General features: G+C 39.5%; 1 protein-coding gene and 1 long non-coding RNA gene across 5 annotated transcripts in view; one reads left to right on the top strand and one right to left on the bottom strand.

Moving 5' to 3' along the window:
• Positions 1–532: 532 nt before the first annotated feature.
• The window catches only part of LOC121671978, a 31,764-nt gene continuing 9,007 nt past the window's right edge, over positions 533–23,289 (bottom strand). For both annotated transcript variants that reach the window (XR_006018694.1, XR_006018693.1), the window contains 2 exons: positions 4,900–5,055; positions 533–806 (listed from right to left, as the gene is read on the bottom strand). This is a non-coding gene — a long non-coding RNA (uncharacterized LOC121671978). The remainder of the gene's footprint in view (positions 807–4,899; positions 5,056–23,289) is intronic.
• On the top strand, positions 5,185–22,977 carry PPP1R17 (protein phosphatase 1 regulatory subunit 17). 3 transcript variants are annotated; one of them, XM_042044353.1, is made up of 5 exons: positions 5,185–5,284; positions 11,886–11,998; positions 14,901–15,050; positions 16,471–16,632; positions 21,535–22,977. In XM_042044353.1, exons 2-5 carry the CDS (start codon positions 11,917–11,919, stop codon positions 21,612–21,614), a joined length of 474 nt encoding a protein of 157 aa, XP_041900287.1. In that variant the 5' UTR covers positions 5,185–5,284; positions 11,886–11,916; the 3' UTR covers positions 21,615–22,977. The 3 variants fall into 3 exon arrangements, with proteins under 3 accessions (XP_041900287.1, XP_041900285.1, XP_041900286.1); XM_042044351.1 differs by having other exon boundaries at positions 5,187–5,284; positions 14,898–15,050; XM_042044352.1 differs by having other exon boundaries at positions 5,188–5,284; positions 11,897–11,998; positions 14,898–15,050.

Genomic DNA, 23,289 nt, shown 5'->3' with positions numbered 1-23,289 from the left:
GACTGCTCCCTTGGACTCTCATCCTCTATATTCTCTAGCCAGCAGCAATTAACCTATTACAGTTTTTCATCTACTGAATTTTTCAGACCGTAATTCTTTTTCTCAAGCTGTAAGGAAAAAACCAAACACCTCAGGGGATGGAAAGGTATGCTCTTGTCCCTTCCTACAGAGGGCAAGTGCTGAAAAATGCAAAGCTTACAGCTTGCCACTAACTGAGCAATGCTGAAAAAATCAGCCATATTCTCTTCTCAAGACCGGAGTCACCCACAAACTGGAATTTTGTTAGCACAGCAATGCAGTTTCATTGCATGGCAGGGCAGTAACTGCCAAAATGTTTGTGGTGCTGCTGTAATGTGAAGAACAGAGAGTGAGTAAGGATTTTTCAAGATGCTTGCAGTAAACTGGAAACTCAGGGAAGTTGAGAGGAGCCAGTATTCACCTTCCCTGAGTTTCTTTGAAAACCCTCTTATGTGGATCACTCTGCTCCTTGCTTCTTTGTTTCATGCCCTGTGTCGATAGACTTTTGGTGTGGTTTCAAGCAAGTCTAGTTTATTCCTCTTTTAATAGTTTATTGCATTACACATGCAGAAATATTCTTTGCCAGGGAAGTTCATAGGCTGTGTCAGACATCTACAATTCTCGCCATCCTGCTGCAAGGCACAAAAAGGCTGAGGGACAGCCCAAGCTTACCAATGAGTCTCTGTCTCTAATCTGTGGGATAGGCTTATGTTGTAGGCACTGATGTTTCTCACAGTCATATGTGTAATTTCCAGTCAGAGAAGTTGTTTTCTTTCCAGGTTCTCAGTCTAATAAAATAAAGCAGACATTGTGGAGGGTGTTAAAAAGGGGAGTGAACACAGTAGTGTTTTAGAAGCTGTCTAATAATATAAGCTCCAAGTGCAGGACGACTGTAATACTATTTTAAAAGATCCTTGAACGTAGAGTTGGAAATTATGTAATCTTGACAAGTCTACAGTGCTTTAGCAGGAAAACCCCTTTGTATCCATACACAGAAAAGACACTGGTTCAGCACATAATTAACCAGAGCAAGAATTTTGAGTGAGAAACTTCAACTCCAGGAAAAGGAGCAATTCTACAGATCTAATGACCCTGGAAAGGGAGGGAGAGAGACTTATCTAGGAGGTAAAGGCCAGCTTTAACCTCATCCCAGTTCCCACCTTGCTCCATGCTGCATAAGAGTGATGGATATAAGGAGAAGCACAAATTACATGGGTCAGAGGTCATCTTCTACTGCTTTGTTCTGAGTCTCCCTGGAATATAATTTTTCACTACCATCTGCCATTTGCTGGATTTTACATCTGTCTTTCCCTAAAATTAACTCTCCCAAAGGCCTCTGACATAAAGAGTAATGAAAATTGTGCACTGGAGTCTTTACAAGCACAAAACTTGAAAATCTTTCTCCCTCATGAAAAGCCACATCTTTTTCCTTCCATGTTTTCTCCTGGGTTGCTTCTACTGAAATAAGAAGGAAGACTTTGTTATAAACTAGATATACCAGAAAATGTTAATTTTTTAATGTAAATTTAAAGCACAAGTTAACCTATAATAATTTTCATGTCAACTGAGTGATAGTTTTTCTCCTTGGCTTTGCACAAGGAATCTGGGCATGACCCTGATTCTTGACATAGAAATTTCCTTTGCCACTCTAAATGGGGCTATTGTCTCCCAGACTTTTAGGTTTCCTTTGTAATGCCCCTAAACCTTTGTAGGCGCAGCAGGAAAGACATTTGCATGAGAGTCATCTTTGAGGGTAGATACAAATCCCAGACTCCTCTGAGCCTTAGAGTGTTCCAGCCTTAAAGGCTTTACTCAACAGTACAATAAACACAAATTATTTCCCTCTTGGACCTGGGACAAATATGCTGTTTTTCAGGATGTGGCACTGATTTTCATCAAGCCTTCTGTTTCAAAAATATGACATGTATTTATGTTTGTGTCTGTGATAAACGCAACTTATGTCCCTATATGCATATACAATTTCATATAGGGGGAAATGTAAATGTTTATAATAGTAAGTCTGAAAAGTGAGGTGCATTGAGGGCAGGTTTAGGTCTTCTGCACTTTTAACCTCCACAACTTAAAGGGAAACTACCAAAGACAAGTGTTGACTGTACAATCAGGCAATCTGTTTGATTAAAAATCCAGCACAGCCCATTGACCTATTGATCAAACTGTTGTGGCTGCAAAGTATTTAATCAACTGCAGTCTGTTTTATATCTATGACAACATTTATAAAGGGACTAAATTAATAAATTTGTCCTTACAAGGTACAATTCCCTTATTTTCCACATATAAATTTACTTTAGGCATGAACATGCATGCAGCAGCTTAGGAGTTAGAATAAACCTGGAACAAACTTTATTCATGGCACAGTACACTTTCACACACAATAAGAGCACAGGCTGAGGGTGGGCTTAAGCCTATCAGGAGAGTGTGAGCCCTGAGTTTTCTTACCTGAAGTGAGTATTATATTGGATGTAACCACATGCTACTGCAAAGAGAGGTGACTTGAGGCTGAATCATTAAGAGTTTTTGTTTGCCTAAGATCTGTTAAAATAAAATAACGCTTCACTTTCACCTTGTCAGCAGCTCTTATTTAATTTGAAAGTAGTGCCAGGGTTGAAAGTAAAATCTGAAGAAACCTTAATGTAAACTTAATGTAACAAACCCCCACAGAACCACAGTGGTACGTGTGTTTTGGCTTGTATACAAGGTTACTAGTATACTAGTTTTATAAGATTTTCATAGCCATCTGCAGTAGATATGGAACATACAGAGGTGACAGCTATGTCATCTTTAAGGCAACAGGCCTTCCTGGTACTGATAATCATGCTCACCTTTACCTCTTTAAAGACAGGGCTTTGTATGGGAAGCTACTGTGATATGACTTACCTGGTGATCTCTAGTGTTCTTGGTTCTTTCCTTTCCAGCAGACTCATTCTAGCCTCTGCAGGCAGCATCAGCTGCTCTGTTCCACACCCATGACCAATAACAAATGCACAGTAAGGTAATAGTTATATATACATACATGCATGCATATATGTACATATGTGCATGTGTGTGTGTGTATATATGTGTATGTATTGTATTTACCTGAATTTTTTGTTAGATCTTCTCCTACTTTCCTATCTGTCAAAGCTGCATCACTTGTCTTCTAAAGCACTAGCATGGAAACTTTTAGACTTGTTCTTATCTTTAATCACATGAGTAGTTCTCCAAGAACTGCTTTTCCCAGGATGGGAGTACTTGTGTATGTGTGAAGAGGACTATTTTTCAGCTTGTGTTTGTGAAATAACTGAACAGAAAAGATTAGAAAGCTAGCAGGAGTTCCAACCCTCTCACAAACAGGACAACTGTAAACATTTTAAAGACCACATCTGACAGTAAATCCTCCATCACACTGATAATGTGACAGACATCGTGTAGAGACTGGGATAAATCTGCTCCTGCAGTTAAATGCTTCATGGCATCATGACAGCTAAAAAATCTAAAAGGTGACCAGGGTTGGATGTGTAATCTTGCTGAGATAGCTGATAGGCTGCTTTCCTTTTGAGTAAACCTATCTTTTAATATTCCCAAAGCGACCTTGGGATCTGGTGGCTAGAATAGGAAATTGTTTTCTTGTCCTCAGGGAATTCTTTAGTGCTATAAATGGGTGACTGACTTTTTCAATCAGGACAATAAAAAGGCAATCTTCAGCTGAGTTTCAAAACATATTTCTGATTTGACCACTTCATTTCATTCACCTCATTCTGATTTTCTGACTTCAAAGAAAAATATGAAATAATTGTGTTTCTAAGTAAAAGACATTTCAGTGAAGATTAGAGGGTTTTTAATTGAAAATTCACTGCAACAGAGAGGTCTGGACAATGATGGAGGTGGGCAACTCATAAAAAGTTAGGCTGGGGTTTGTGTGGTTTGAGGAGTTTAGAGGTTTGGGGGGGTTGGGGGTTTTTGGTTTGTTTTGGGTTTTTTTTTAATTGAGAAATATTAGTCTTCAGAAAAAATTCTTAGGAGCCTCTGCTCCATTTTTTCAGGAATAATTTAAGCGTTTATGAACTTGCTTTTAAAGGTGGGCCACTAAGACACATAAGCACAGGTGACTTACACTTTGCGAAGCAGTGAATGTACTTGTCTCTCTCAGGCATCAATGAAGAAAGCTCACAGTTCTTTCAGGTGGTGCCTTTAGAGCATTTAACATGCTTGGAATTTTGTAGAACCATATAGGATACATAAAGGATCCAAGGGTGTAGCACAGTTTGCAGGGCTGGCAATTAGCACTTTGCCCCTTTGGGCTTTCTGTCCAATATACCGTTTATGAAAGAAAGTATGCCGTGCACACTGGTGCTTTTGAATTGCAGTCACTGAGTGGGGGAAAAGAAAAGATAACTGCAACTATGAGCCCTCAGAGTTTTAGACAAAGGCATTTTTGTTGCAAATGAGTACTAAGAGAGGGGCAGTTCACAGTCCCACCACTGAGTGGAGTATTTCTTCCTGAGCTTTTCCAATGTCAGACAAGTTTTTATTTCTTTCCCTCAGCTGAAGCAACAGTTCCATCCAAAGGCATGGGCTAAAATAAGAGAGACTGGTCTCTGCTGGCAAACAACTGGAAGACTCCCTGCCTGGCCCCATAAACACCATGCTTGTATAATCGGTTGTGGCTAGATATATACACAAAAAAATGCAGTAATCACTGAACCTCAGTGCTGGAGACAGTGTCCATCAGTTTCTATGCTTATGGTGCTGTTCCTGGATGTGTGCCCTGCCTTCTTGCTTCCCTTTTATTCTCAACTCTCCCCTGGGTCCCTGATGGTATCAGCCTTACTCCCTCCCCTTGTGATTTTCTTTGCAGCTCTAGACACAGCAGCTGCAGCTCACCTTTTGGCTCTCTGTGACAAAGCTTTCACATCCTCCCTTGCTCCTTTGAGAGCATCAGCATCTGTGGCTCTTGGTCATCTGGCAGGAATGATGCCTCAGCCTTGAGGTACTTCTGGTCTCCCTTGCATCTTGTTGCCTCTCCTTCGGCCTCTGCAACTTATGGAAGAGGAAGGAAACAGGATTAGAATCTGCTGGTGAGGCAGAGAGTGATGGTGCTGTTCCCTAGCCTCCAGGAGGACGCCTGAGTGCAGCGTTGCCATAGTGACAGCTCCCACTTATCCCTGGGTAAGACAGGCAAGAGCATCAGCTGCAGACCCAGTCCAGAAAGATCCTCCAGTGAGCCCTGACGACAAACTGCACCTTCCCTACTACCTCACATCACTCAGTAAGTACTGCAGCCACACGTTTTCCTCCCGACTGGTGGCTTCTGGATTGGATTTACTTTTTCTTTTTCTTTTTCTTTTTCTTTTTCTTTTTTATTTATTTTTTTTTTTATTTGAGGGGGCATGTGGATTTGTTTGTTTGTTTTGGGTTTTTTTTTAGCAGCCACCACCAGCAAGTTGCCTTATCACCTCTGGGGACAAGCAGGAAAGCACAGAGTCCCTGCTGCATAGGGAATGGGCTGGGAATGATCCCATATGGGGAAAGTTGGGGTATGACCAAACTGAGTCTGGAATTTATGGCTAGGGCAATGGGTAGGAGAGTGTTTTACAGAAAAGTAAAGCACTAACTTCAACTGCTGGGACAGTTCACCACCAGAAAATGCAAGTCAGCAAAGTGGGAACTGGTATAGAGGCTTCTTATCTCATTACTAAGTCTGGCATGTGCAAGGGGTTAATTTGTACCTCAAGGAAAATTTCGGGAAGACTTTTTATTTTTTATTATCTCCAAAGACAAAAACTTTGTGACCAGAACCTGTGCAAATGTATCTCACATTTTTTCAATGAAACAAATAAATATTTTTATTTATTTTACAAGTTTATGGCTAGAAGTGGGAATCAGTCCACAAACCAGCCAGGGTTTTTGAAATAGCATCCAGAAGCACACTGTCTGTGAGAAGAAAGTGCTCCCAGACAATTCTGTGGTACTTCTCCATCCATGCTATTATGAGTAGCAAAAGTTTTGGGTAGAAGGAGGCACTCAGACCAGGTTTTCAAATATCTAAGTATTTGCTAAGAAGATTTAAATATGCTTCATATAAGTAAAAATCAGAGTAATCTGACTATACGCCTGTGGAGAGCAGCCTAGTGCCTAAATAACTGAAGAAGAAACTCTGTGCATTAGCATGAAGCTGTCTTCTGTACCCTGGAAGGCATCACTCCAACAGAGTAGTGTTAAACAGAAAGTAAAACTTGTAATTAAAGGTTTGGATTGCAGAGCAGTAACAGTGAGAATTTCTACTTGCAGGACTTTCTACTCTGACCACTGTAATCTTGCTTTATTCACATGATTTGCCAGGAAGCAGTTGTAATGGGGCTGGGATAGGATGGGATATGGGTGAAGGTGCATATTTTCTGATAAAGGTACCAAGGCTGCCTGCTGAGTGAAGATAGAAGAAGCCAAATGCAGCCAGATGTTGTACCATTCTCCTTGACTCCTGTTTCACATGATTTCTGTATAGGGCAGGTGTGTGCAAGATGGCTTCATCCAATATCTTATTCCTTCTTTATGCATTTGTAAATGACTTCAAGCAAATAAGGGGCCTACTCACACTACAGAGCCCTCCACAGAGGGCATGCTACAGCAGGAATGACAGGTCTCTCTCTCTGCCTCCCTTATAGGTTTAGGGATGCAGGGAAGAAGGAGCAGGTAAGGATGCTGGAAGCCTGCCTGTCCCTGCTTGCTCATGTGCTCATTGCAACAAGACAGGAAGGGGCAAACCAATTGAAAATAATTTAATAATCAAAACCCCCCAGGAAACTGTAAGTGCATGCTTGGTGGGAAAAAAGGCACCAGTCTTAAAGAGCAAACCCTCATGGCCAGAGCAGCTCTTTGGGCAGGGCAGCAAAATGCTGCTTTTTGTCCAGGCTGGACTGTAACTAATGAAGTCCAGCCTCTGCCTTGTGTCTGCATTTGGCAGCAGCCTGTAAGATACTCCTACATACTTCCATTTCCAGCTATTGAGTACACTAGCAGCAGCAAGACCAGGCCCTGCCTATGAGAATGTGGACGAACAAGTGTGCACACAGTACTACCCCAGGACCCTAGCTGCCTCTGTTTCTGCCTCTGCTTCTCTCTATGTTCTTAGAAATTGCTCTGGCTTCAGAAGATAAGTAAACAGGGCCAAACAGGCTTCTGTGGCAACATTATTGCCAACTATCAAAATGAACTTACTAAATTCAGATTGACTGCTGTCACTCAACAAGGATGCTCTCAAAAGTACTTTTATTTTTGTAGCATCCCTGTCAACATGCCAGTGGTTTTTTTAAATAATTATGCATACTCTGTAAATTAGCATGCTTTTCTTCAGAATTTTGTCAATGGTGGAAACAAAATACTCTCCTGAACAAGGAAAAACATCCACATACAATACCACATGCGCCAGATGGTCTACTGAAGTCTTCAGAAGCACAGGTTGTGGATACCTTATAAAGGGCCAGATCAGAAATTCTAAATATTCAATATACAAAGAAATCACAAGCCTTAATGTACAATGGTGAGGAGTATTGACACTGATGCCGACATAACCCCTGTAAACTTCTATAAGAATTGCGTATCAGAACTTCATTTCTCCATCTTATAGGTAAGAATGATCACCTATGGGTGACTCACTTGAGAACTGCATTGCCCCTTCAGACTACATACAACTATCCATAGGTATGTAATTCCATGTAGTTGCATAGCCCCTACAACCCTTCAAACCCTAAGAGAAGACAAGAAATGGAGATTTCCCCCCCAAGCCATTTCCGTGCCTAGTTCAAGATCAAATGAAAAATAAGTCCAGCCCATTAGTTTTGTTCTCAAAGCTTTAGTTTTCTATCTTACAAGGTAGGTTTTTCTCGTGAGATTTCATTTTAAGTTGGTTTAAATGTCACATTATCGGATGGCCTTGAAAGATTTACATCATGTTATGTGAGAGTAGGTGTACTGAGTATTCCCTAAACTCTAGGCTGATTACTTGTGACAAACATCTACATTAAGCCAATTGTGCATTAAAATAGTAAACCAAAACACGTTTCTTTATCTGTCTCTAGTGAAATATTTTTACCTAATTGAAGCCTGGAACTGTCTGCATTGGTGAACTTTGTTATGGAAACCAAAAATTTAAGGAAAGGGAGTAGTCCTATTATTTGCAAGTATTTGTGTGTTTTAGGACTATGTTAGTGAGTAATAGGATAGCTTTGTTTGGGCACTTTAATCAAGCAGGTACAGCAACTGAGAATTTTGAAAAAATTTTAGTATGTGCTTTAAGCTATATAAAAATCCAAAACTCATACCCAGAAAGTGAAAAGTTCAGATAGTTTTCATCTGAATCACCATGTCTTATAAGTGTGTATGCCCAAAGGAGTCATGCTGTTATATGACAGTGATTCAGCATGAGACCTCATTCACAGGAGGCTGAAGTAGCTTTTAGTAATACCTGCACTTTTCAGTCTGCCTTATCATTCATTGCCCTCCTCTGTCTGTAAGTAGAGCCAATCTGATCTAATGCCAAAAGTTCTAACAAGGAGCAACTCAGAACTATGTAGGCAAAGCTAGAACTTGCCTCAACTTTCAGGAAAGCATTCCAGGCGTCTATCAGCTCTCTCTTTTCCCAGAAATAAGAGACTTGAGGTGACTCATTTAGGCACATATCTCTGCAGAGGGCAGTACAGCCTAGCTGCATTGTACCAAGGTCTCTGGCCAAATGACAACTAAATCCTAAATCATATAGAAAAATCTGTATCATCTCAGGAAGTATCTTCTACTGAGTGTGAATTAGACCTCCGATGTAACCATTGCAGATGCACAAAGGATGAATGTGGATCATTATGTCAAGAGACATAACAGAGTGCAAGAAAAAAACCACCTGAATTCATCACATGAATAGCAAGCATTTGCTACCAAGGTGACTGATGGCAAGCAGAGAGTGCAAACTGTGCTAATGTGAACACTAGGAAAAGTGTTGCACTTAATGCATGAAAATCTGAGAACTTGCTTCAATTTGTAAAGCCATGTTAATGACTTCATACAGTCCCCATAGCAGGCTACCTTCCCACATAAAATGTTACTGGGGAATCTGTTTCCTTAGTGGCAGGAATTGATTTTAGTGGTTTGGGAAAGCACCATTACAATGCTCATACAGCAACTTTCCTTTGAAGGAGAGCTCTGTGTGTAATCCATGGTGACAGGATGTAACAGCACTCACAGATTCATACGTCGTACACAATGTATATACACCCAAGATACCAAAATCCATTATATATTTTGGTAATTTTTATCTTTTTATTCTTTTGTCACACAGACTGTCACAAAGTGCATTGCAGAAACACTTTTGTAAGCAAGACAATGCTGCCTTCAGGGTAGACTTAGAAAAGAAAAGGAAGAGGAGTGTCAGAAGTTAGCCTGTAAAACATTTTAAAGCACCGAAGATGCCAAGGGTTTGGCATGTGTGACTATGAAAATATGAACACAGATCTAAGAGATGTATTTTAGAATAATATTTTTCAAACTACCATATTAAGAAGAAACAATGAAGCAATTCTCTCAATAATCTGCATATACCAATCCTATACTGTCTCTTTACAAAGCTTAATCTCTATTAAGTGAAATAATTCAATGAGCAACTAATTGAAATATAACCAAATTTAACTATATTTTATAAGCCATTTCCAGCAAATATAACTTACTCCCAATTTTACATTTAAATTTTGCTATCTATCCTCAGCCTTTTTTTGCCTCAAACCTGTTAAAAACCAAAATGTCCACAGTGTCTGAAATGATATCCCTGGTTTTACTGAAAACCTTGTAAATAGGGTATTCTTCAGAAAAGAACATTTTACCTACAGTCGTAATATTTAGCCAGCATGTCCTAATCAAATCTAATAAAATCAAATGGAATTGAAGAATAAAACTTCCTCAAATCAAAAAATGTAGTGCAGGCCTTCATATGGCCAGATAATAAGTTCTGTATTAAATAAAATTATGTCTGCTTCATTTTAAACCTTAGCTATAGCTTATTTATACAGTGAATAAACAGAACAACCATACCATGTTAAGGTGCCTTCGAAGATTTCTTTCTGTAGGGTCTTCCCAAGTGGAGGATTTTTCTTGCAGTGAAGGCAAATGAGCCTTCAGACAGTATAACACTTCAGCACAGATGTGAGGCTGGACTGGGACAGTTCTACGGCGAACATCTGGAGGTCAAATCCTTTATCTAGGCCTGATTCTGTAAGGTTTTAATAATTTGCAGAATATTACAAATTTTTGTTAATTTTAAATAGTGAAACGTAAGGGAATTAATCCCATGTGTACAGTATCAGTCAACGTCAACTTTTGATGTTGACGAGTTGAGTCAAATTTGACGCTGCCAGGCAGTGTTACCCCTTTATTTTTAAGTCACTGGCATTTAAGACACATGTTTCCATCCTCTGAAGAACTACATCAGTGCAACCTTTCCGACTTTCTTGTACAAATGTTTCTGTGACTGGATTTTGCTCAAGGGTTAATTGTTCTATACATAGATGCAAGTTTAGTCATGGAAATGAGACTAACTCTCCTACTGTTCTGTTTCTTGTCAGCAAAAAACCATTGCAATTTACAGAGAAATAATAAGGTAATTTCTTTTCCTGCAGCAAGATAAAACCAAACTCCCATAGTTTAGTCTTCGATTTGCCCATCCTCCTTTTCACTGTTATTCTCCAGCTGCCTTTTTTTAACCTTTCTCTCTTATTTGCCTTTCCTTCTCTCCCTCCCCTTCCTTTATTTTTTCCCAATTACTTGTCTTTCATCTACTAGTCATAATGTCTCCAGTTTTTTTCTTTTCCTCATTGCTTTTCTCCTCCTTACAAGCAAGTCACTGTCTGCTCTTATTCCCTGAAAATGGAGAACAGAGGTTGTGAATAAGAAACTACCACAGCTGTTGCTGGATGAAGGCAGATACTGAGATCACTTGGACTGCACCTTCAGGTTGAAGGTTGTTTCCCTTCAACATTGCTTTTGTCATTCTGATGAGTTTCTGCTAAGCAACCTTAGAAATGATCAGCAGTGAAAAATGGTCTAATTTTCTTCTTTCTGTGGTGGCATCTGTGGCAGCCCCAGGATCAAATCTCAGCTTGCAAGGTGCTGGGGAAGCTCAGGTGTTAAGGATGGATGAGGATGGGCTTCAACACCCACTGCAGCTATAAGTAAAGGGGAACAAAATAGTCCAAACAGAAATCCAGTGAGACTTACAGAGTATGGACACTTAAACAGCTGTGTGAAATGGATTCCCATGCTCTTACCAAAGTGATGAGTAAGTTTATTTCATGAGTAAGTTTATTTCATGATGGCTTTGGGGTCTGTGGGCACTGGCCATCTTTCTGAGGCAGCACTTTACACCTGGTTCTTCTGGGGTATGCGAGGTCTCTTAGTGGAGCTGGACTTATAAGACTAAATCAACAGAATTCATAATTAAAGTTGGTTCATATAATAAACACCAAATATAATCCTTAGTTTACAGTTGAGAAAAAATGGAGAAGAAAACCAGAACAAAACATCCTATTCCCTAGCATTTACTTCGTGTATGAGATAGCACTTTCTGTATGAGATATTACTTTCTGTATGCTCCAAGTCAGTATTCTTCTGTAGCACAAATCCATGCTAGTGTGGGTTGCTTACAGCAAGGTAGGTGGAAAAACAGGTTACTGTGTGTGTAAGCAAGGCAGTGAATAAATGCATCACAGCATGTGTGAGTGAAAAATCAGGTCCGCAGATTGCTGGAAGACAAGAGCTCCTCATCAGTTGTTAGGTAACACCAATATGTCCGTTTTATGTCTTGCTGCTTTCTTTTTTTTTATGTGATGTGGTATCTTTAAAGGAGGAAAAAAGCCTGTTTCAATGATGTCAACTGAATGTGTTCAGCCACTTGATATCCCAGACGACAGACTGGACAAGCAAGATTCTCAGTGTAACCATTTAGGTAAGTGTTATTTGATGATGTCATTGCACTAATGAGGGGTGGTGCCTTCACATCATAAAGTCCTGTCCAGTGTCCATTTTTCCCCTCCAGCAATACAACTAAGCCCTCATGAAAACAGATAGATTACACCTTCTGCTGACACTTCTAGTGCCAGATGGAAAGACAAAGAGCATTTTTCCTGCATATAAATATCAGCTGAAGCACTAGAGTGAAGCTAATTAAAGAGGAGAATGGAAAAAGTCATTGATCTTTTCCCTGGTAGAAAAAGTAGAGCAGTTTCTTATTTATACCACAGTAAATTGAAAGCTAGGATATAGCTGAGCTTTCCCTGACCATATTTTCCATATGCAATTTAAGTAAAAGGTTTCAAGCATTCCATTTGCCATCATTGGGACAGCTTTCTAAAAATGTTTTCTCCTTCATCATCAGTTTCCTTTTGAAGCTACTTCACACAACTTTTACACTTTACAGGGTTGTCTTTGCTCTGCCACACTCCTGAATACCAGACTTCATGCTTGATAGATATGCTTTTTGCATATTCATGGTCTTTACCTGTGCTTCAAGTGCTATGATTTCACTCTTATCTTGCAAAATTATCCTGAAGATTTAGAAACCCAGAAACAAAAATCTGTTTGCTCGTTGTTACTTTTGTGGTGACAATAATGCAACACAAATGCAATTTCACTTCCTTGTAAAAAATTGTCTCACCACAGGTTTTATGAATTTTGTTTATTTGTACTGCAAGGAAGATATCCTAGTTCTGTCTCAGCTACATGGCATTTCTAGCCACAGACACCATTTTTACAACTGCTGGTATGCCAAACATAATTGGTCCATAAAATTGCTTATTTAAGTACATACAGAAGGAGTTTCATTCTACTGTTGGGAAACTGAAACAGTGGGAGGGCAAATGACCTCATTAGGACTATGAAGAAAGCCTATGAAGGCCAGAAAAAGAACCCACATCTCCAGGGCCTTAACCCAGAGGCCATCCTTCCCACATCTACCTGCAGGCTCACAGACATAACAGCTGCCTTAAATAGCGTGAGAGTCTGGAACAAAGTCGTGCTTGCATCCAAGTCTGCAGTCAGGGGTTGGGTAAGGGTGTGGGGAGCCCAGCTGAAGGCAAACAAGTAGCTTTTAAGAATTTGAAGCATTGGTTTCTGTGATGATACTAATGTGAGGTTCACAAATGAGTGGTTAAAATGCTTAAAGAACCATCATCAAGGTTATTGGCAAAAAGCAGGTTTTAATATGAATTTATGAGAATTCAGCTTTAACAAAGGTAAGTGGCAAGGTTCATTCTATTACTTACTGTGTAGACAAAGCATACATAATTAAATTGGTTTAGAAGCAATTTGGAATTATTTACATGGAGACTGGGGATGCAAGAGGGTAAGGGTGCAGAGCATATGGATATAAGAAAAGGGTGCAAAAGCACTTAATCATTGACTAATTTATTATTTTTTAAAGTAATTCTATAGGATTTGCTACAATTATAGCAGTGAGTTAATTATATACTCAAAATAACAACATTCATACCATAATCTGTTCGCTTGCATGAACACATGAAAAAAAATGTATACATCTATATCTACTAGTGTAAAGGTACTCATCAAAAATTCCCCTCAGGCTCAGTGCAATACTCATATCAAATCCCTTAGGTGTTTCTCAACAGGCATGGACTGCACCTCAAGGAGTATGTATGTGTGGCAGTGGTATCTGCCTAGACCTCGTTGTCAGCGACGGTCTTTCAAGAATTGCAAACTTGAGGGTTCACAAGCTCCAAGAGGCATCCCACTCAGAGGCCCCACTGTGTTCCAGGAGAGCTCAAACAGCCTTACTTAGTGCTGCTGTTTGTAGCGTCACAAGATGATTTTTCCCAAAAAGTCCAGTAACAATAGTACTATTACACTCAGGCAACAATTCATTTTTTTCAAAAGGTCTCTTAACAATAGTACCATTTCAGTTGGGCTACAACTGAGGTAAATTACTTACCAAGGCTAATAAGAATGACTGCTTATCCTCTGTTCCTCACCTTGGTCGGATTGCTGATGTTCCTGATATTGTCAGAATAGTTCCTACCTTTACCATACAGGAGCACCCAGTATGGTCATGGATGCTTCACCACCCAACTGGCACAGTTAAGGGGCACTTCACCACTCAGCTGATTCAACTAAGGCTTGTCAGAAGCTGCTCAGAGATTGCAGAGCAGGCCTGAAGAGGAGTTGAGGGAGGGGAATGTACTACCACAACAAGCTATCTTCAGTATTTTTAGCTTGCATAAACACCCAGAAATACAGACCCTTGTAGAAAAAGTCATGTTGACCCTCTGAGTCATCTGAGTAAAGGATTGTTTCAAAGGAAAAACAAAAATCCAGCATAATGTTATGTAAATAAAGAGCAAATACCAATTGCTCAGTACCTCTGGAAATAAAGCTAACTCTTGAAGGGAACAATATACTGGCTAACTGGCTCATTTTAGCAGTACCTCAGACTGACCCTATATAAGTAAAACTTTCCTTCACAAAACTGCCCTTGTAACTCTTGAAGACACAATCCACACAGTTGCCACTGGATGAAACAGGGGTGGCCATGGAACCTCTGCACACAATAATGCAGACTTCCCTCTGACATGTAAACACACAAGCTGCCCACAACTCTCTCTCTCAGTTTTATGTCTACTGCCAACAACACAGAAGGCCCACCTAAGTCACCTGACTCCAATGTAGCGTGGCACAGAGGCCTCTTTTGTTGGCTTTCTAAATATTTAAGAGATTTTTCTTCCTGGGCATTTTAATTTACTTGGATTAAAGTACTATTATCAAAGTGTTTATTTTCACCATCTGGTTTATTACTTCCCCTAAGTTTCAATTTCCATTATATTTTTTCCCTTCAGAAGATCTTTCAGAGCAGCTGATTAAGAGCTGTGACCTCAAAAAAAAACCAAGAAAAGGTAAAACCCTCACAGCTTCCCAGAAGACTGAACAGGAGCAAAAAAAGCCAAAGAGAAAAGATACACCAGCATGGCACACTCCACCACCTCTAACAGGTGAGCAGTAAATCTCTTGACTTTGAAATCCCAATTCATCTTTGGGGACTGAAGCTGGGTGAAAGTCCATAGAATATTCATTCAGTTATGTCCCCTTGGATGCAGACAGGAACACAGCTGCATGCATGTGCACCTGGGAAGGCAGGTGAACAGAGTCTGACTTTCTCAAAGACACTGCGTGTTAGCTGAAGGGTTTGCTTTCACTTCTGGAAATATCAAGGTGGGTAGGTTTATGCTCTGAAAAACATGCTCCTGTGGAGCTCATAGTTTTGCTGCTAAACGATGTTACATTTATGTGTGAAATGATGTGTATTTATTAGCAGCTGCTGAGCCATGCTAGATGTCCCAATTGGATATGGTCCAAATTCCGAAAGGATCAAGTCCAGCCCCTGCACTTTCTCGTGAAACTAACATCCAGTGCACAGCGGGAGGCTGAATGGGAATGAGACTGGGAGTAGACCAGTGAAGCACACAAACCACTGCAGGATGCTTCTCCTGGAAATCACAGGGCTCATGTGATATGGGGACTCTGGCAAAGGGTAGGTGCTTCAGGAAGACAGAAACATCGCAGCAACAAAGGGGCTCCTTGTAGGATGCTGCCTGCTGTGGCACAAATATAGATGTTCGAGAGCCAAATGCCACCAACCTGGAGAAAGGAAGAATAAGCAGGAGACTGCCACTGAAACCTAATGATCCAAGAACAGCAGTGGGAATAAATGTTTGTCACTCTAAGCTAACAAGCACTCCTTTTTATACTCTCCAGGGAGAGAGCTGTGCTCTTGTATTACTGAGTTCTTCTTCCCATGTTGCACATACATGGAGGAGTTAGCTAGTAACTGTTTGTATGCTTCTCTGTATATCTACAACAATTCAAGTCAAAACCAAGCAACTGGGATTTTCCAGTATTTGTAATCCAGATATTGAATTTGACTCTGTTCAGTTTTCACTGTATCTTCCATCAGCAATTCTCTCTTAGAAAGAGCAGCTCAGAGGCTGGAGAGCTGCATTTTCTTCCTGCAATTGTCATATCATAAAGAAAACATTGTTTCACTAGTTAAAATAGCCGCTTCTGTATGGTCACATTGTTCCCAACTAACGTCTTGATCATCTGTGTAATTAAGCTACTGTGGTAAGATATCTAAGGTTCTGGAATAGGAGATTACACTCATCTGTTCCACAATTTCTGATGGGCTGTAATTTAGTGCATTTTGTACAATCAGAAGCCAGCTGGCCAATGATAGCATCATTTTCTAGAGCCTATGGGATATAATTAATTTGAAAGAAATGGAGGGTAGGTACATCATGCAGCAGATCAGTTGTGCTATTGTACTTTAGAGTAGTCTTTGGGAAAGTTACATAGGCGAAAGTTTCTTCAATGTAAATAGGCTAAAGTAGCATTTTCTTTATTTCTTGCTTGCAGGCATACTTTCAGACTCATCTGATAATCTGCTGAAAAGGTACAGTATCACAGAGAAGTCACAGAGAGAGAGAGTGAGTCCAGTCCCTCAAATCACTGAACTGGAGCAGAAAAAGCCCAGGAGAAAAGATACACCTGCAATACACATTCCACCTTTGATAATAGGTAAGAAACTTAGGTAAAGATCCTCCTAAAGCAAAAAGTGGCTAGTGTCAGAGATATACTTGGAAGGCTGAAAGGAGGTTGCTCTCTGCTCAGTGTACTTAGCAGATCTTGAATTGGACCTATTTGGTCTAAATATATAATAGCAGTGGGGGTTCATGAAAAATCTATTACATAACCCATGTTCAAGCCCTGGGGATAGAAAGGACAGGGAGAAAGAAAAGGCATTTGGTCACTCGATGGTCTTTTGAAAACTGCAATCCTACTTTTTTGAAAAGCCAGCTACTACCCTGCTTTTCAAACCTAAGCACATAGAAATTTTTAGGCCACCAGCACTAAAATGCCTCAAACAACCTGGAGCAAAGCTGTATTGATTAATACCCTCTTCACTCCACAATCCCTAACATGCACTGAGGAAGGCAAGTGAACTTCTCATTAGCAGCACCTTAAAGATAATTCTGTGCTTCTAGCATAACATGCAATACATACACACTACATACATAACATGCCAATAGGGAAGGGAAGGGGAAGGGGAAGAAGAAGGGGAAGGGGAAAGGGAGGGGGAAGGGGAAGGGGAAAGGGAAGGGAACCCCTACAATGGATCATTTGAATAGAGCTAACCTGTTTTTTGGGTAAACTCAGGAGTAAGAGTTCAGGAATGTACGCTAAATAAAGCTGCACTGTGCTTCATGATCATGCCCGCTCTCTTATTTAAATTAAGAAGTAATGAAGGAAAGTATATTTATGTAATTCTGATTATCTAGTTATAGCCTTTTTAGAGCAGATGCTAGAGACAACAGAAATGTAAGACCCAAACAGAGGTCCCCAGCTCTCAGATGGACCCATGCTAGTCGTGGGTCAGATGCTTACCACAATCAATAGCAAGATCATTACCAAACCGGAACACCAATGAATCACTTTGCTAACTGATGAACTCCAAAGGTTCCCAGTAGAGTTCAGGATTCAAAGCTCAGAGAGGGATGTAACCCAGAGATGCAGGTTATAAACTTTCCGTGGACCACCAGCGATTTCAAGGGCAAATCATCATTTTAATGCAAAACAATGGAAAGGGAATACATATGGGAAGTCAAAACAATAGTGATTTGTATAACACTAGGAAAGTATTTTTTTCTTTTATATGATGCCTCTGATCACTTGTGAAGAAAATGTGCTTTACTGAATGCAGTTTGGAAGATCTGGGTTTAAAGGAGTGAGAAGCATGTTTGATTTGGGAAACATTTTTAAGTTAGTCTTTCTCTGCTGTTTAAATAAATCACTTAGCCTCCCTACTTCTGTTTTCCTAGCTGTCTGTAATATGAAATGCAGAATTATATCTGCATCCTGCAGATATATTTTAAGGATTGGTAGTTTGTTCTGTTAATATCTGCCGAGGGATCTGACTAAAGAAAGCAGAGGGTAAATACAATGTAATCATAATTTCCAACAGAACTTTCAAGTACTTGCAATTTTTGGCTAGACTCTAGAACAACGGCTCACAGAAACATGACTGTTTCTGTTAGAAAGCTAGAAACTAGGAAGAAGAAGTTGTCTTAAATCATCTATTTGTCAGGTGCCACCTAGATCTAAGCCACTCCTCCTGGGCTACAAATCAGAAAAACACGATAGCACGTGTCTACAGACTGCCTACGGACAACTGCTGCAGCTGAGTTGGGAGAGGCAAGAGGTGAATGGTTAAATGTCCATTCTTCTCACCCAGAGGTTTTCAATGGGGGTGTGGTATTTTCCTAAAGGAACCACCTTAACTGGTTTTCTAGGCTATGAGAACGAGGCTTTGAAACTGGTTTTACTAGTTATATCTGATTAGAAAACCTCAGGCAGCCACACTTCAGGAACTGCTTTCCCATATTTACACATGTATTTACATTCTAGCTCAAACCCACAGGCCTGAAGACCATTAATTTAGTTAATGGACTATATATTGCTAAGTGGGGATGACAATAGAGTGTTCCAGAGTTGACTACAGGCTTGGATCAGATTCAAGCCATTTACTGTCAAGTGATATGGAAAAAAAGACCACTAGAATTCTGATTATATTTTGTCTTTGAGTCTAATCCCTTCAGAAGGACAATTTGTTGGCTGACTGAAGGAAAACTTTCCACTGAAGGAGACATCTGCTCGTTACTTATTTGTATGGATATGGCATAATATTAACTGTGCCACTTCAGTAGAAGTTTGAAGGCTGAATACATTTAGAAGCCTGAACCTTGCAGAGGAGATTTCAGATAACTAATTTAGTAGCCCCCTCTCTTTATCTGCATTTCCCAATTGGATTGGGTGTTTGCAAGGTGCAAAATTGATTCTGCTTCTCACTTGGACCACATGTCACCCAGTAGAGAAATTAATTTTCTTCATTTTATATGGTATATTTCACTTGCTTCTATTTGTGACAGAAAATCTCTCTGACCACCCAAAAGGCTAAGGGATTGTCCTAGGAGTGCTGGTCAAAACAAAGAGGGATAACACATATGCTATTTTAGCTGCATTTACAACAAACTATTTGTGTGGACAGCTGTTCAAGTGGATACTCAATTAAGCTCTTTTACTAGAATTAAGTGGAGTTTCTTGAATTGGTATCTAAAAGGGGTTTTCAGGGGATCTGAAGGGGATATATTAGAAATGGTGACAGTCCTCATTAGCAAGTCACAGGAGACACCATGTAGCACTGAGTGCTGCTTACTGCAGCAACACTAATAACAAGGAGACAGGACAGAAAGGTCTGTCTATATTTATTTAGCTCACATAGTCCTGCTGGGTCTTCTCAGGTCTCCAAGACTATAATTCAGGTTCTGTTTCACACAGCAGTTCCACAAGAGCTTAGCTTCTTTGTGCTACCTAATGGAATAAATCTGAAAGTAAGCAAATATTGGACCAGCCTTCAACCAAAACAAGTAACTTTTTCATAGCAAATCATGGAGCCATCACTGGTGAATTTCAACCAGCAGAATGATGTATGTTGGTATGTATCTTGAAAAGTAAATACGCATCCTTAGAATAGGAAGGGAATGGAATTCAGGCATTTAAATACATAGGTTACTTTGCCCGATACAGGCACAAGTCTGCCACAGGCAGTTAATCCCTGGAAAACAGATCCAGAATACAGGATCTGAAAAGCCCTCTACAGAGAGGCAGCATCTTAGCAGGCTGCTTTGATTCCATTCCAAGTGCTCGAAAGTGGCTTCACCAGTAGGCAACCAAGTGTCATTGGAGGTATAATTGAAAAGAACTGAAAATTGCATTCATTTCTGTCATTCTCTCAATAGCAAATGCGCATAGTTTGAATTTTGTCACACATTTGAAGGTACATTTTAACCATATATTAGTTATATTTTCCCTGTTCCTCAAATGGTCCAGGATGTAAAAACCAACAACAAATAACCCCCACTCCCCTTTGGAGAACACATAAGCCAAACCCCAAAGACAACAGGAAAAAACCATATCTGTGTTTGTCTAGGTTGCCTATAGGGATAGAAGTCTGTGTGGGGAATATTTACATCCATCTCCATAAAATGACATCATTCTTTGATGTTAACAACAATGGTTACTCAATTGCTGCTTGAACAAATGAAGTCCTTTGTGTTTCAAATTAACATTAATTTATACCTTTCAGTTTATCTTATAGTGCTAGTGAAACCAGCTAGTTCACAAGAACAGCATATAAATGAAGCAGGAGCTAACTTAAATGAATGGCAGTATAGGTCAATATTTCCATTAATTCGTCACCTCTGAAAAGACTCTAAATTTGAAGAAAATCTTCCTCTGCGGTATTATCTTATTTTCGGACCTTGTCAAGACTGAAAGCCTTCTCTGTGAAAGTACTTTTGATGCAGAAAGAAGCAAAACAATTCGGTTTGACAAAACAGCTTGGCTGGCTAGCAAACAGTAGGAGATCAAATTAAAAAGGAGAGATTTCATTGGTCTCAAAGCAATGGTATCCCTCATCCTGTTTGTAGACTGTTAACATCCACACGAAGGCATGTGGGCATAAAATCCATCACAGAGGTCACTTGCTTTTTACTGGAAACAGGCAAACCCAGCACAATATGTTAAAATAAGTTTCAAAAACATTTTGTACCTAATGCATTGTTCTCACATCACTCTTACTTATTTTCTAATGAGGAGAGCAGTTACAATATTTGTTATACCTTGGTATCATATAAAAGCCTCCAGATCACCAAAGGGTGGACTTACTGATTTAACAGAGAAAAAGAGAAAGAGAGACACAGAGACACAGAGAAAGGAGAAGAGACAGATTTGTGGGAGGTATGATCTACAACCCAAGTCTATTTTCACATTGTTCTTAATTCAGAAGCTTTTGCAATTTATTGATACTATATAATTTCAGTGGAGATGGCACTTGTCATGTGGGTATTTTAACATTTGTCTCTTTTGCCACCTGCACTTGAAAAATCTAAGTAGTATGGCTATATACATAGAAGAAACACATACATGTCCACAGAAGCTGTTTCAATCACAAAGATTAATTACAGTATTTGCTTCATCATGCAAGCTCTTTCCCTTATTTAGATACCCAAACCGTTCTAACAAACAGGTTCCCAAATGAAATTTCAGAGTCTCTTTTTACAGGTAGCAAAAATATGCTGGATTTAAGAGTGCTTAATAATTTTAGCTAAAAATGCAGTGACTCAATTCTAGTTCCCTAAATATTAGGAGACTGAAATGCCAAAAATAAATGAGGAGTAACTCACATGATGCTGGAAAATGACATTAAAATCAAGAAATAAGAGAAAACTGAAAAATTCTCTTTAGCCTGATATTTTCTAAAAAGTAGTATATTAAATCAACTCCTTTTTTCATCTTTATTTTTTGTTTGTTTATTGCTTGTTTGTTTGATTTGGTTGGTTTTTGTGGTCTTCTCTTTTTAAGGCACCAGGCTGTTTACAGAAGAAGAACAAACAGTGATTATGGAAGATGAAGAAAAGGATGGAGACACAATCCACAGTTAGATTACAACAATATTTCTATAATACAGTGTAAATAATCAAGGGTCATTCAAAGTGGCAGCACATACAAAAAAGTTCTTTCATCTTTATAAATAATTATTTTCTCAATTGTACACTTGAATTTAAACTATCATCAAGTGTTTATCTGCTTATCTCCATCTCATAATTCCCAGCAAGCATCAATGGAGATGATGGCAGAAATTTCAGTTACACTTAGGGTTTGAAGGATTCTGTCAGTTTACTACAAGTGGCTTCCTAGCATTTTTGTCAATGAGGAATCCACCTCAGGTCAGATCTAGCTTTGTGCAGTGTGGTACTCATACAGTACCTGGCACTAGATACTAGAGAAGTGGTAGTGCAGAGCAGTAAAACATCAACTAATGATTCAGACTGCTTTTTTTGCCTGACACTTTACCTCATTCGTCAGCTTTCCTTTCCTGGAATAACACTGACCACAGTGAAAATTCCCATATGCAGAGCTGATGGGATAGATGAAGAAGGTGAGAGGGCAGGAGTCAACTCTATAGTCCCTGAAATGTAAAGCAAAAATTTCTTCTGCCTGCTCATGAATTGTGTCTGTAAGGAGGAAAAGGTGAATTTACTGTAGAATGAAAATTTATACCTAAGGGCTCTCAGCATTGACAGACACATCAAACAGGATGGAGGGCAGAGATCTCAGTGGAGAAATGCTAGGGAAGTGCAATGCCTGCCTTTTACCCCTGTGTTACACAATTATCTTCACTGGGTTGATGAAAGATAAAATAATTGGAGAGTTGATGCTTTTGCTCCAAATAATTTCTTTTGACATCTTCTTTTTAAATTGAGTCCTAGGTCATAAGTTAGGAGAGGTTGTAAAGATTCAAAATCACAGCAGGAAGGTAAAAATAGAGTAAAAGCAATAATGTTACTCAATGACAAATGCTTACTGCAAGGTAGAACAGCATTATGTGACTTTTTTAATAGTTTACCTCAATGATTCAAACAAGATCTGTTTACACAGCCAGCTACAGCCTTCAGCATTTGTAGGGAGATGGGTATTTGTAGAATATTTTACAAAAAAAAAAATAGAACTGGACACTTCGTGCTTGCCTTAATAACTCTGGGCTAGATGGAGTAGCATGGCCAGCTGAAACCTTACGGAACTGAGCAGAGGTTGAAGATTATCTAGCTTGGTGGACTGAATTTAGTTATCCTTTTAACTCACTTGGGCAGACAGCTGAGGACCATAGTAGCTTGGACTTCATTTGCCACTGTGACTGACCCAGCATCTTTCATGAGAATGCAATCCATTCACAAATATATGTCAATGTATACTCTCAAGATGTAATCAATGAGCTTACAATAAATAATTGCATATTAAATTGTGCAAGAGGTCCACTATATTATTAATGAGATGCCTGTTATTTAGAAAGTGTATTTGTTTTTATCCTATTAATCTATCAGTGAGACAAGATAGTATTTAAAATATAAACAATCAATAGTTAAAATCACAACATTAATGTAAGATCCACAGTAAAGTATGTCACAAGTACATGACAAGAAATACGTATGATTCAGGTCTAGCTTTACCGGTGAAGTTGGTGAATATTTTCAGTACACACGTAGTGAGTTGACCTTGGCTGGATGCCAGGTACCCACCAGGCTGCTCTATCACTCCCCTTTACAGCACCACAGTGGA

Source organism: Corvus kubaryi, unplaced genomic scaffold, assembly GCF_017639235.1.
Source record: "Corvus kubaryi isolate FWS band 111438036 unplaced genomic scaffold, C.kubaryi_AGA036_p1.0 37398, whole genome shotgun sequence".
Lineage (NCBI taxonomy): Eukaryota > Metazoa > Chordata > Aves > Passeriformes > Corvidae > Corvus > Corvus kubaryi.
This window is presented reverse-complemented; position numbering and strand designations above follow the sequence as displayed.